A 14103-nucleotide genomic window follows, 5' to 3' on the forward strand; every position below is an offset into this window, starting at 1 on the left:
GCGAATATCATGTACAAATGTCTTTCTTCTTCTTCTTCTTCTTCTTCTTCTTCTTCTTCTATCTTCTCTTCTTGGAGAGTAATACAGTCCACCACAGGATGTATGGTCGTAATATTTGGCAGTTCTGATCTGGTGTATGTATGGCTATAATGCTTATACATTACACTATGTGCGGCTAAAGAAAATGGACAATACACACTCCTCTATTAACGAAGCACGTTCACAAACAGTAACAAGCAATGGTGGTCTTACACTTTGTCTCTCTATATAAAACCAAGTGTCAACACCGTAATGTACCGCTATCTGCTTTTGAATAGGACCCTCGTCTCTACGCAAGAGCGCTTTGATTATAACGGAAGTCTGTGGAAGAGGGATTCCTGCGTAGATCCCACAAAAGTACGACCTTGAATAGCCCTGTCTAAGTACACTGAATAAATACGAGATAGGTTCTGCATGTTTCAATTACTGAGTGGAACTGAGCTTAGCGCACTGGTAACCTGGAGCCCGTCAAGTTAAGTGGCGCATTACTGGGACTCACACTCTTGGTTGCAATTAAAGCCAAATCGTACATCCACATTTCAACAGCTTTCTTCGCCATCATGTTCGATATATTCGGAGCGATCTCGGAGTCCAGTTTCGGACAGGTCAATGCGTTGACCATCACTGCCGCTCTTGTAGTCATCCTGACTTCGATGGCGTTCTGGAGCGTCTTGCGGCCGAGCGGATTCCCTCCCGGGCCGCGGGGTCTGCCGTTCGTAGGAAGCATCTTTGGTAAGCAGCTATTAAACCTCCATAACCATCCACTGGCATGGACTACATGTTCCTCATGGAACAGTAGAACTACTTACTTACTCCTCTCAACTGACTGTAGACAATAAAATTGTACACCGTTGAATCCGTTGGATAAATCCTTTACCACTGTAGGTAGCTATGCATTATCAGACACGAACCAGGGATGAGCATCTACCTGTTGAGTCAAACAAATAGTTATCTAGCTAATAATAATATGTAAGGATCAAAAGGAGTTAATTATGGCTAAATGTTAGTGAGTAATCATGGCGTTGTATCCTTAAGATATTTATGGATCCTCAAGTTATCTTTAAAAACACAAACAAACAAACAAACAAACAAACAGACAGTTAAGAGAGAGGAAAGTTCCGACCGAAGACTACTTGTAACAATTTGAAACACTGCTACGAGGCTTAACTAGGCAAGACTACCACGAAACTATTGACACTTGGAATAGTAAATACCATGCTGTAAGGCTTGAAAGGAAAACGGTGTACATGGGTTAAAGAAGCAGAGATGGAATGTTTCTCCCCAACGATTAAAGAACAACGTTTAATTCTATCTCAATATACATCATGTACATAACGAGTTGGTGCTGATTCTGAGGACATTTGTGGTTTATCTTTCCTATGTCAGACCAGTCCTCGTGACATTATTGGACTGTTGCGGTACATTGCTTGCAAAGTTGTTTTTTTTTTCAGGAACACTATCTAGATCATGGTCACAGACTGACACATTGTTCATACACCAATCTGCTGCGAAGACTCGGTTGTCAGTTATAATCGTAATTGGATCTCAGAATATAGCCTTATGATTTACCACCGTCACAATATTCAAATAAATATATTCATGACAACTACTATACATAGCATAGGGTTGCCCAATGTTCGTCTGACATAAATATAATGTTTGAGTCCAAATACTTTAGTGCATTTCAGACGGAAATTTATATATCCCGAATACAAAATGCATTTTACGTGAATTCAGGGAATGCAGAAACATTAGAACACGACATTAGTACGCTTGAGGGATAAAAGTTCCAAAGTTTAAAAGTTGCAAACATTTATAAAGATTTAGTGAAATCCCTGTGTCGTCACCGTAAGATATGAAGGCTTCAACAGCTAGCTTGTAATGTCCGAGTTATGTCATGATATAGTAAAAGACGTGAATGATATTTTTTTTTTTGAGGAGGGGGGGGGGGCTTGCTGGGTTAATGACCCATCGATATTGGGTCAACCATCCCCCCCCCCCTCTTTCGCCACCGCTGGATCCGCCCTTTCAGCTGTAGATTATCTGTTGCGCAACCAACTCTCATAAAGTTGTTCTTTGTACAGTGTATCAAGAAAGACCGTGTAATAACAGAAACCGAAAACAAATGCTCAACACAAGCTTATTATACTAACTCTGTACTATTTCAAATCAGTGTTGAACTTCTTGGTCGTTTCATATCGTTTCATTTTCTTGTGGCCTGACAATCAAAGTTTGCGCCCTGAACAGTCAAGAAAAACGTATAAAACTTCATGAAACGAAGAAAAAGGGAAAAACCCGCTAATGTCAGGCCGTGCCTTATCTCTTAACTAGGTGTCTTACAAGTCTTTGACATGACATTGATAGATTCTCATAGAAGGTTTATACGGTGGAAGTTATTCTTCTGTATTCAGTTTTATGTCAATATCAAATTTGTTTGATCAGCTTGCTTTAATCTGTTCATGCCTTCAGCATTCCTCTTATCCATTACAGCATTCATAATTCTCGTTAAACAGTCTTCTTCAATACCAATTAAAAAGGCTTTAAAAATGTCATCGGCATTATACGTCCGTTATCGTAAATATCTTCTAGTTGACATTAACAATGCCGGTACAGAATCATGTAAATCTTTAAGAGAAAAAAAAAGAAATAATAATATAAAATATCTCTCTAACGCGCGCGCGCACACACACACACACACACACACACACATACACTATAATGTCCTATAGAGTGTTACACCGAGTGCCGAATATTTCGACTGTAGTTTTTCCTGCTTATTAGAGACATACAAGGACCTATATGAAGTCATGGCTTTGTTTTCTGTTGTTCCTTTATTTTCTACTTCAGATATGAACGATAGTCCTGAAGTGGTGTTCGGCAACTGGGCGAGGAAGTACGGTGACATCTTTGGGCTTAAAATTGGAGAGCGATGGATGGTGGTCTTAAATCGCAAAGACGTTATCAAAGAGGCTGTTGTAAAACAAAGTGTGGATTTCGCTGGACGGCCAGACTTTTACACATGTAGGTCAAGAAAAAACAAACAAACTAAGATTGAGAGACAGTATTTCTGTTAGTCATTGTGCAACTGTAATTAACTAATATTTTGTCGTCTAGGCTTGAAGTGAATTGAACGACTGCATAATCTACATAATAGACCTGTATTTTTCTGTGTTGTAAGGAAATGACTTGTTCATCTTGCCTTTGTTCGTATGTCCGTCGTCATCATAGCAGTAAGAAGTTGTAGTTGGATGATGAAGTAACGCTTGTTCACAAATAAGAAGAGAATAATAAGATGGTATGAAGATGGTAACATGTTTGCTGTGCAGATAGTAATGTGAGTTTCAACGCACGTAACTTCTTGAGTAAAATCAATATAACAATTGCCTATGTTTTCGGAAGATCTACACGTCTCACGTTGTTTAAACCATGGATGTCTTGAATTGAATTTATCTAACGTATTGTTTAAATGTATCCTCTTTTGTGATGGGCAGCCGAGGTGTTCAGTGATGGGTTTAGGGATATCGTACTAAGTCCTTACTCCGACACGTGGAGACTCCACCGAAAGCTTGGCCATACAGCTCTCAGGTAATGTAGACCTACGCCTGTCAGCCTCTGACATCACTACAATCATTCACAGGTCTTATTTGTAGACCCTCATGTCGACGAGGTGCCATAACCGTTGATCTAAGGGAATGTCGGGGAATAAGTTCTGCATAATGGTCACACAATCATGATCTGCCTCTGCACGTTACAGTATGACTCTAACGGCCAAAGTAATCATCTTTAGCAAGGCAAATTAAAGTTGCCGCGGATTATCAGCCTGTCTTCTAGTTCATCTTTGTTAAAGCGGAAACATTCTCCACAATACCCCAGGAGGTTAAACCACCATGTTTTCGTTTTTGATTTTGTTTGTTGTTTTTTACGTGGTATGAATTTGAAGCTATGGGCGTCAAATTCAGGAAGAGAATTGCTTTATATCCTATGATTATGACAACCACAGAGAGAAAGATGAAAGGGACATTCCAAACGATTTTCATTATTTCACATCATGTAGTACTAGATCGGCAACTCCATGTATAGATTTGTGGAATTTATTGTGGTTCTTGAGCAGAGACACAATAGTTTGAAAAACCTTAAACAAATTACACTGAACAAGGATGATGACATAGAGGCTCACATATTTCAGAAATGTATCAGTGTAATTCAATTGCAATACCGCCTGCTTGGGAGTTCACCTGTGTATAATCTATGCATGCCTTCTTCTTTTGTGCTGCTTCCTAATTGAGCCGCAACTCCTGCATTCTAATGGTGACTCTGCCATGTCATCATCATCCTTGTTCATTGCAATTTGCTATACATTTCGAAAATATCCTTATTCTTCATCCCAGTTATCGTAAATTCTGAAAGTCTGTTCTCAGTATAACTAATTTGTGGTTGTTCAAATGTAAAAATCTGAAAATCATCCGGAGGTCTCCTTTAAGAGCTTGAGAAAGAAGCTGTTTCCTGTCTAGCACTTGGAAATGATTCAATCCCACGCATAAAGACGCGTTTTGATAGTTTTGAGAGTCATGTTTCTTTTCTTGTATTCACGTGAAACCCCCGGGTTTCTCTTTCACTATACAACTGTGAAATGTGCAAGAAGGAGACGGGTCTTCCCATATTCCGCCGGACGCTCCTTGAAGAAAGACTACAATATAACTCCTTTTATTGTTTTTCCTTCTCCTATGAATTTACCCTGAAATAAACAGTCCTATCATATGTCAAAGAACTCGTGTCCATTCTTTGGAAATGAGGGTTATGGTTAGGGGTACGATTAGTAGACATGTAGACTGTACAAAATTCCACAAACATGAACCACAGCTCATATTTTAATCACACTGGAATAACTAAGCTTCTTGTACAGAGAATCAACTGTAGTAAAGTATTCAAACAACCGAAAACAGTGTCACAAAATCAGATGAAGCAGATGACAGCGAGAAATTTGTTTTATTTCTTAAAATAGTTGGTACTTTCTCTCGTCCGTTTGAATTTATTCATAATTATTCTTGCTATAAAATTCATTTTGTTTTGGGATTTAAACCAATTGGTTGATTAATCACATCTTTTTTCATTTCCAGGCACTTTGCAATGGGCAAGCCTTTGGAAAAATTGATTACTGGTGTCTACCCAAAACTGGAGAAGGAGCTAGCCGAGAATGAGGGAAAACCGATCGACCCAAGACTTCTCTTAACCCTTCTGATGTACAATGTCCTCACACAGATGTGCTTTGGGAAGAGGTAATAATCTAAAGTGAAAATATTTTGTTTGCTTACACTATTGAAATCCTTCTTAGCCACGTTCGAGTTCATGTTTCTTTTTTTCTTCTTCTTCTTCTGCCAACAATAGAATCACAACCTTCAGTATTTAATCAATACGGAACAAATTTTTTTCTTGATAGAAACTGTGATTTATTCTAATTGTTATATCTTTATGTGAAAAATTCAAACCTTTACTTCTGTTAACACATAATAAGTGAAATATGAAAAAAAAGCGCTAGAATTGTTCACTGTTCTTCGAGTGTAAGACCAGTGCAGTTTCAGTAAGTCAAAATAAAGTTAAAAACACGCATTTGAATTCACCTGATTCATGTAAGGCGAATTCCATGCTAATAATATGGCTTTGCTTTGGATGAGAACAGGAAAGAAATGAGAAAGGTAATGGAGTGATAATAATAATTTAAAAAGATTATCACATACATAAAAAAATCTACATTCTAAAAGCAAATGTGAAATCGTTTCTATGGAGGTCGAACGAAATGTAGAGCGGCCTATGTCGTAGACACCCAAAGCAAAAACCTAATAATTGCATGTGAGGTTTTACATTGAAATACAAGTAATGTCTTGATGTAGAGTGTAGATTTACGGAATATATCAAATATTTTGAACAAGTCTAAATTTTTATTGTCTACATTTTTCTTTTCAGGTTTATGTGATTGAAATATCTTTAATATCGCATAGTTTTTGGTGTAAATATCGTCATACTTTCGGGGTTTTTTTCAACAATTTATATATTTCATCTTCTTGTTGAATCTTTTTTCGTTATCATTTACTGATTTTCTTTTAATCCACTTTTTCCACCCTAAGGGGATGGCATTAATGACAGAAAAAAATATAAAACAGTCTGCATAAGATAGGCATCATATTTGGCACCGAAATTGTTCTTAACTTTAAAATGGTGATCTTTCATCATTGAGTGGATGATTTAACTTTAAAATGCCTTTTCAATCATCGTTATGTCAAGAATAATCTCAGTGTATTATATATTGAATGAATTGAATCAAATCTCGTAATTTCTTTTCCGTTGTTCTATAGTAAAGAAAGTATATTCACACCAAACCTCAAGAATTTCACATATACAACTCGATTTAGGTCTACAGAATTTATTTGCTTCTCCGCAGTACGGCCAATTTGGAATATCAAATTTAGGAATTACCATCGGTCCTGTACTTCAGTAAAGAAATTCGACTCTCATTTTATATTTAATATATTAATATTGCAGATTATCTGTAGATGTTGTTTGTAGTTTTCAAGAAAAAAATATATTTAACTTTGAGTATATCCTTTCTACAAATCAAAATGATACCATCTTTATTCATATCAAATTGTCCCTTGATCTTAGAATTGATTTTTTTGGTTTACAGATTTTACTCATGTACACTAAATTTGTTTGAGGAAAGCTGGATCTGGATAAATATGAGTTTGATTTTCCAAGTACCAATTTGTTTATCAATCATAATGCTCTTCATGACTATGTCTGTAGCTACTAAAATTGCTGAAAAGGATGCTTAATAGCGATTGGCTGGCGTATTGGCGTCCTCAATAATCCAAAACTTGATAACTTGTTCCATAGTTTAACTTGTCTGTTAAGATAAACTCAGAGTAGGAGTTACGAATAATGTACTGATGGAACGAAACACTTTCTACTTAGAGCTGTTTCTTGCTGAAATTAAACTTTTTCTCTTTGGAGGCGTATTAACGCCGTTACAGTTTAAATTTCATTCATTCTTGGAAAGAAATGAGAATACATTTCCTCACAATTTCAATTGTTGAACTCCACGGTAGCTATGAGCTTCACGACCCGAAAGTCAACGGATGGATGCAACTGAACGACGATGCGAACGCGAGTTTCGGGCTGGGTCTTGCGGCTGACTTCTTCAAGTTGGCGAGGTATATACCAACCTCGGGTCCACGCCTCATCAAGAACGTAACAGAAGCATTCAAAGATATGATCAACGCCGAGTTGGCCGAGCACCGGGAAAAGAAATACGATCCAGGTATACATTAATTCTCCCTCTGCCATCAACTTTGCGATCTTACATTTGCAGAAGACGTCTTTGAAGAACTTGCTTGATCAAAGTCCTTAACCAATAGTTCAACCACAGTTTGATAATCATTGAATAGATGTTGCCCATCTGATGGGCATTATGCAATGACTCGTTTACTGGTAGCCTCTATTTTGTATAGGCCTATACAGTGTGCTTCCTTGCAAGTACGGCTGGTGTAAATGTGAAATCAGTTTATGAATAAATTAAGCACTTTTCAGGCGGGTTCATTGTTACAGATAGATAAATGTGAAAAAGAAAACAAACAAACAAGGATCTCTCTGACCAGTGCATACTTTCCAAAGACCTTCATAGGTACTAATGGACCTTTTTGGTATTGAGGTTCAAAGCATGTCCAGAACACTCCTCATCCAGCAGCAAAAACAAAAGGAATTGGAAATGTCGCTGAAGTTACCATGAGAACGCATCATCCGCTCCCATTGAAAAATGTGCCCTGCACAACTTTACACGAGCTCAACACGTTTGCCAATTTCCTTTTAATTGCTTTAAAACTGGAGAGGTAGTTGATCCACAACATTTCTAATGTATCGACCGCCCGTCTACCCTACCACGTCCTGATTCCTTTATGGCCTCCTAAACTCTCCCTTCTTTTGGCCGAGGTACGTGTAATTGTACGAACTACCTGGGAACATTGTAATTCCTGTATGTACAGGTATGTGCGTGCATGTCTTATTTTAATCGCAGCATATCATTTTGCAAGTCAAACACTGAGGTTAATATGGCAAAATGGACATACATGTTAATCAGACTATGAACTTTTCGTCCGTCTGTCTGTTCCTTCTCTCTCCCTCACTTTCTTGTATATTTCCTTTCAGAAAACATCAATGATTTCTACAGCATGATGCTAAAGACTCAAGAGGACGCTAAAAGGGAAGGTGAAAATGTGGACAAGCTTTCTGATGCTCACATCTTGATGACAATCATCGATATATTTTCTGGTAATGAACTAATAGTTGTAGTAATAGTAGTAATAATAGTTTTTTAATGATTCAAATAAGCTCCTTCTTACTCATCACAGTCACTATTTTACAGCCAATTCATATTTCTGTATGATGACGTTGGTAACAGGTGTTTTTGTGTTTGTTTTTGTTTTTAGATAAGGATGATGGGGAATTCCCCTTAAGGTTGGGGTGGAAGGAGGTGAACCTGCATTTCCGCAGTCATTGCATCCCATCCTAAAACACATAACACTTTTTTTTCCAGATGCATAGGTAAACACGTCTGATACAAAACAATTAGTGGCGTAATATAAGAATGAAAATATCTGATTTCATGCAAAATCGCCATCCTCATCATCAATCGACGAAGAACTATCGCACATACCAGCAAAATTAAACAAAAATAAATGGATGAATGAATAAATAGAAAAGAAATGGGTAACATAACTCGGACTCAAGGTCAGGAAGTTTGAAGCTATGGATAAGTTATGTTACCATGGAGATGGGTTAACTACCAGAGGGGTAAGACGGCAGCTGTGGCTATACATAGGGTAGAAGAGACCCACTGTAGCTCTAGATCTCCCCAGTAGCTGAATGGAGGAATCCATGTTGGAGAACCCGCGAGAGAAAGAATGAATCAAAGAGGACAAAAGACAGCTTGTAATAAACAGTGACCTATCAGACAGTATAGAGTATAACGATGGTGATAATGATGACGACGACGATGATGATGATGATGATGACGACGGATATTTGGTGTATGTGTGTGTGTGTGTATGTAAGTGTGAGTGTGAGTATGTATTTTCACTACATGTACACTCTTGAACTACAATTGTATCAAGTCCGTTTAGTATGAGATATAAATATTATTATTAACGTTTTGTGTAAGAGGTAATTAATTCTATTTATTTGAAAGGTATCTTGCCTTTGATACAATTTTCTGAACAGAGTGCCCGTGAATAGTTAAACATTTTACCAATTTGGATATGCCACTCCTTTATCTATTCGCTAAAATCCAGCTGGTACTCAGACCACTATCGACACACTGTATTGGGCTTTTGCCTGCCTTGCCGAGACACCGGAAGTGCAGAAGAAAGTCCAGTCGGAGATCGACTCCGTGGTCGGCCGTGATCGTGTGCCAACCATAGAGGACCGAGGGACGCTGCCGTATACCGAGGCCACGTTGTACGAAGTGATGCGGTATAGCACTATTTTGCCAACGGCTCTGCCTCATTCTACCACTCGCGACACTACACTTCGTAAGTTCACTCGCTGCAGAACCTCAAATAAAATTTCTAGTTATCACCGAAAGACAGGCGACTACGAACTAGGATGAAGATAAAGTTTATTATTCACCAGGCTATGCTAAGTACTTACAGAATGGTGCATATGCATTTGTTGCCATATTGTTGCCATAAACATAATATTTTAATGTGTTTTTCCAGTTCATATGAGTTGTTGTGACATTTATAGTGACTACTAAATAGTTTACAGAGCCAGTCTTAAACAAATTAATAGATCTGACATTTGTTTGTTCCCCTTTTTATCCGGTTTATTGGAAAATGCAGCAATTGATGGTGCATTTTTAAAATGAATGTTTTAAAATGATATGTAAACGTCCTATCGGATCTTTCTTGTGGCATAGCTTCGCTTCACTGTTAATCACAGTCATGAATGTAATGGCACTCTTCTTATTTTTTCCCCCTACAGGTGGCTACTCCATACCAAAAGGAACCACCGTCATGATCAACATCCACTCTATGCACTTTGACCCCGACGAATGGAGTGATCCGGAATCGTTCAAGCCAGGTGAAAAAAACTCTTCAACAACAACAACAAAATAATAATAATAATAATAATAATAATAATAATAATAATAATAATAATAATGTCCTCACGCAAATACGCATGCACGCATTTACAAATAAGTGAAACCAAGTAAACAAAACAACATTGACACAACATCATGTGAATCTATCAAGCTCAAAAATTATTTACGTGAAACAATGAGGACAACGAATGTCGTTTAAATTCATGGAATAAAAAGACATATTATGTTCATATGACTACAAAATATTATATTTTTCGCTATTTTTGTTGTGCTTTTAAATGCATAGAGTGAAGCTGATGGTTTCATTTGCGAAAGTTATAGAAAATGAATACATCAATTTATCCTGTTAGTTCTGCCGAATACGAGAATACTGCGAACAAAAATGTGATGATGAATTTAGAGTAAAAGAACGTAGGTTTGTTAATCTTTCATGATCAGAATAAATGAAAACATTTGCTTAAATACATCGCTTTGATTGACTTCTTACGCATTAACCTTAAGAAACACACACACACAAAAAATCCGGCTTTGGTTTGAAAAGAATAAATATGTGAAATATGGCTGGAATGGTGTTTCAAACAATGCAGTCCACAAGGAGATTTTTGCAAATAAAAGCCCTGCATAACCCATAAATTCTTTGGGCTGGTAGTACTGCGAGAATAACAAGTGAGTTGATAATTTGATAAATCGCGAAACTATAGTGTTACTCGTTAACACTTCTTGACGAAGACAGGAACAATCAGTCAAATGCCGTTGAGGTAGCTTCTAATCCGATGATGTCATCATAATAATGTACTCTTAATTACGAAAGAATTATTTCTACTCATATCCGAATAATACTCACCTTCACGACAGAGCACTTTTTGGATGATGGAAGCACTGTTCGTCAGCACCCTCCCAGCTTCATGCCGTTCGGAGCAGGTCGCCGTAGCTGTCTCGGTGAGGCGGTTGCTAAGGCCGACCTCTTCCTCATCTTCTCCTGGTTCCTCCAGAACTACACCTTCTCCAAGGTACCGGGCAAGGAGAGCGAGAACCTCTGCAAAACCATCCCGAAAACAGTCTCTGGACGTCTGCTGACCCCATACCAAATCGTGATTAGCAAGAGGAAATAAACAGCTGGCGAGGAACATATCAAAAATGAACACATCGGCAAACCAATGTGATTCAATGTCTAGATTCATTTTTTTAGCACTTTCAAAGATTTTATTAACAATTGAAGGGATGTTTATAAACGCTCAAAGTAGGCGCTTAAATCTTTTTTCTTTTCATTTAGTATCCCATTAATTACCTGCTTATATTTACGCTTGGAATGTTTATTCAAATGTCTTGTAGTTATTTTGATGTACCTCCAATTTATTAGAAATAATACATGTTTGTAATCAATGTTAAAAGGAAATGGAAGAAATGAAGTGGAATTATTACACGTCGTGTGTCGGGATTTTTACGTGAATCTCAGTTCAAAACTGGTCACTGATATTGATCGCTTATTGTTTAAGTACTGTGGTCGACAGTGAATGCTGTAATGTATGGCAATATATATATTGTTCTTCAGTTTTTCATTTTTCCTGGTGACAGTGTTGTACTGATTATGTGTATTCAAATGTCTTATGGAAATTGAACTTTTGTTGGAAACTAGATAAAAGAGATAAAAGCTGAAAAAAAAATAAGGTGCAAAACCGCAACACGACTTTCTTGAGAAAGGAAACTGTAAAATGGGTAAGGAGATAGGAGGAAAATAAACAAGAAAAGAGAAAGACCGATAGGTAGAAAGATAGTAGGATCCACGCCATGAAGAGGAAATCTTGGACAATAACTTCATCCCTGCGAGCCATTAACTGTAAGCAAAAGTGACGAACTATCTTGGTATATTTTATACAACACCAGTCATGACAAAATCATTATTGGTTTCGTGTCCATCTTAGTGTACTATTATTTTGTGGTGAGTTGTTGATTACGACGTGGTTACCTCACTATTCTCTATGTAATATAGTTGTTTTTTTTACCGTCAGAAAGGAATCACTCGTTATCGGTTATGATGTTACAAATAAAAGATATACTCGTGTGATGATAGTGAGAGAAATAAGAGCTATTTTATATTCTTGAATAGATATTCGGGTAAGAATGAATAGGATCGAGTACCTGCATTTCGATTGTAAGGGGAAAATATGTTAATGGAATGATGACTCTTGCAATCATAAAATAGTTGTTTATATTGTTGTTGAAAAAGAAAATAATTGATTCTTCAGATTGATATCACGATAGGTAATATTGTCTGCATTTCTCAACAACGTCAGTCGCATGCATGGGGACACCTTTCAAAACAATATAATTTTTGTACTCGTATGAAGTACTACCCTGGTGTGAAAGCAAATCACGTTCAAGTTTGCAACTATTTATGATGTATGACATACAACTTTGTTGTCAAATCACACTCGGTCACCTTTGCCGTGGCATAATCCGTTGCAATTGAATCACGTTTTAGTAAAAGCTAACGAATCATAGTGCTTAGTACATGGAGATTACACTATACATGGTGGGCTTCGAGCGAATATTGATGAATACTGATTTCCGTATTTAAAAACGCGCATAGATAGTAATAACGACATTTTGTACAGCTTCACAGCTGTATGCGTCATGTTACCATCGATGTAATGAAAAGTGTATACTTCCAATGATTAACTTGTACGGTACATGTATTGTAGTTTTGTCAGCTATGTATTAATGTATTGTAGTAATGTAACGTGAGTAAGTGAGGGGACTGCACTATACACGTTCGCTTTTTAGCAGCCCCTCAGTTTTCATTTCCACCAAGTCCTTTATGAAACAAGATGTATTATGTTACAAGATATGTTGTCATTTGACGTTTGTATTACCTACTATTGATTGGAAATGAAAATAGAAACATGAATGAATGAATGAATGAATGAATGAATGAATAGCTTGCTGATCTTAGCTGCATAGCATAAGATGTTACAATAGACATAGAAATGTTATATATTACTGTCGTGTTATACTGTAATTCACAAAGTTCGAAGTCACATCACGCTGCATCCAGTGTTATCTGTGTAGTTTACGTTTAAAGGAGACCTCCGGATGATTTTCAGATTTTTACATTTGAACAACTATAAATTAGTTATACTGAGGACAGAGTTTCAGAATTTGTGACAATTGGGATGAAGAATAAGAATGTTTTCAAAATTTAGAACAAATTGCAATGAACAAGGATGATGACATGGCAGAGTCACCATAAGAATGCAGGAGTTGGAGCTCAAGGAAGCAGAACAAAAGAGGAAGGCATGCATAGATTATACACAGGTGAACTCCCAAGCAGGCGGTATTGCAATTGAATTACACTGATACATTTCTGAAATATGTGAGCCTCTATGTCATCATCCTTGTTCGGTGTAATTTATTTAACGTTTTTCAAAGTATTGTTTCTCTGCTCAAGAACCACAATAAATGCCACAAATCTATGCAAGGAGTTGTCGATTTATGTACTACATGATGTGAATTTATGAAACTCGTCTGGAATGTCCCTTTAAATATAAGTTTTCTTTACTCTGTCATTATCAATCATTGTTCATGTGATTAAAGATGACCGTGGCTGCCTGAAGATAAGCAGTGTATCAAGTTCTTTATGTTTCACTCAAGTGCACCGTATAGTTTGCCCTAAAAGTGTAGTTTGAAAATACTTTGTTGGAATTTCCGGTCTTTATGCCCCCGTCTCAAATCTGAATACATCCTACTCATAATTATTTTGAAGTTATCAATTTCTATATAGGAGTAACATCATGCTTTACACTTTTATAGCGCAAAAAAAAGCGTTTCGTCAGCATTTTGTCCAATATCAGAGGAAAATAGTGAGATATTGATTATCATCAGCTAGATCATTCATTACATAGTCATATCAAATG

General features: G+C 37.1%; 1 protein-coding gene across 1 annotated transcript; it reads left to right on the plus strand.

Moving 5' to 3' along the window:
- The first annotated feature begins 374 nt into the window (after positions 1 to 374).
- LOC139738365 (cytochrome P450 2J4-like) lies at positions 375 to 11307 on the plus strand. The gene is made up of 9 exons (XM_071649003.1): positions 375 to 771; positions 2887 to 3060; positions 3531 to 3624; positions 5157 to 5315; positions 7140 to 7351; positions 8236 to 8358; positions 9378 to 9617; positions 10069 to 10167; positions 11045 to 11307. Exons 1-9 carry the CDS (start codon positions 600 to 602, stop codon positions 11299 to 11301), a joined length of 1530 nt encoding a protein of 509 aa, XP_071505104.1. The 5' UTR covers positions 375 to 599; the 3' UTR covers positions 11302 to 11307.
- The last annotated feature ends 2796 nt before the right edge of the window (positions 11308 to 14103 follow it).

This window comes from Diadema antillarum, unplaced genomic scaffold, assembly GCF_040938485.1.
Source record: "Diadema antillarum isolate AM-2024a unplaced genomic scaffold, OU_Dant_1.0 seq00000738_RagTag, whole genome shotgun sequence".
Classification (NCBI taxonomy): domain Eukaryota; kingdom Metazoa; phylum Echinodermata; class Echinoidea; order Diadematoida; family Diadematidae; genus Diadema; species Diadema antillarum.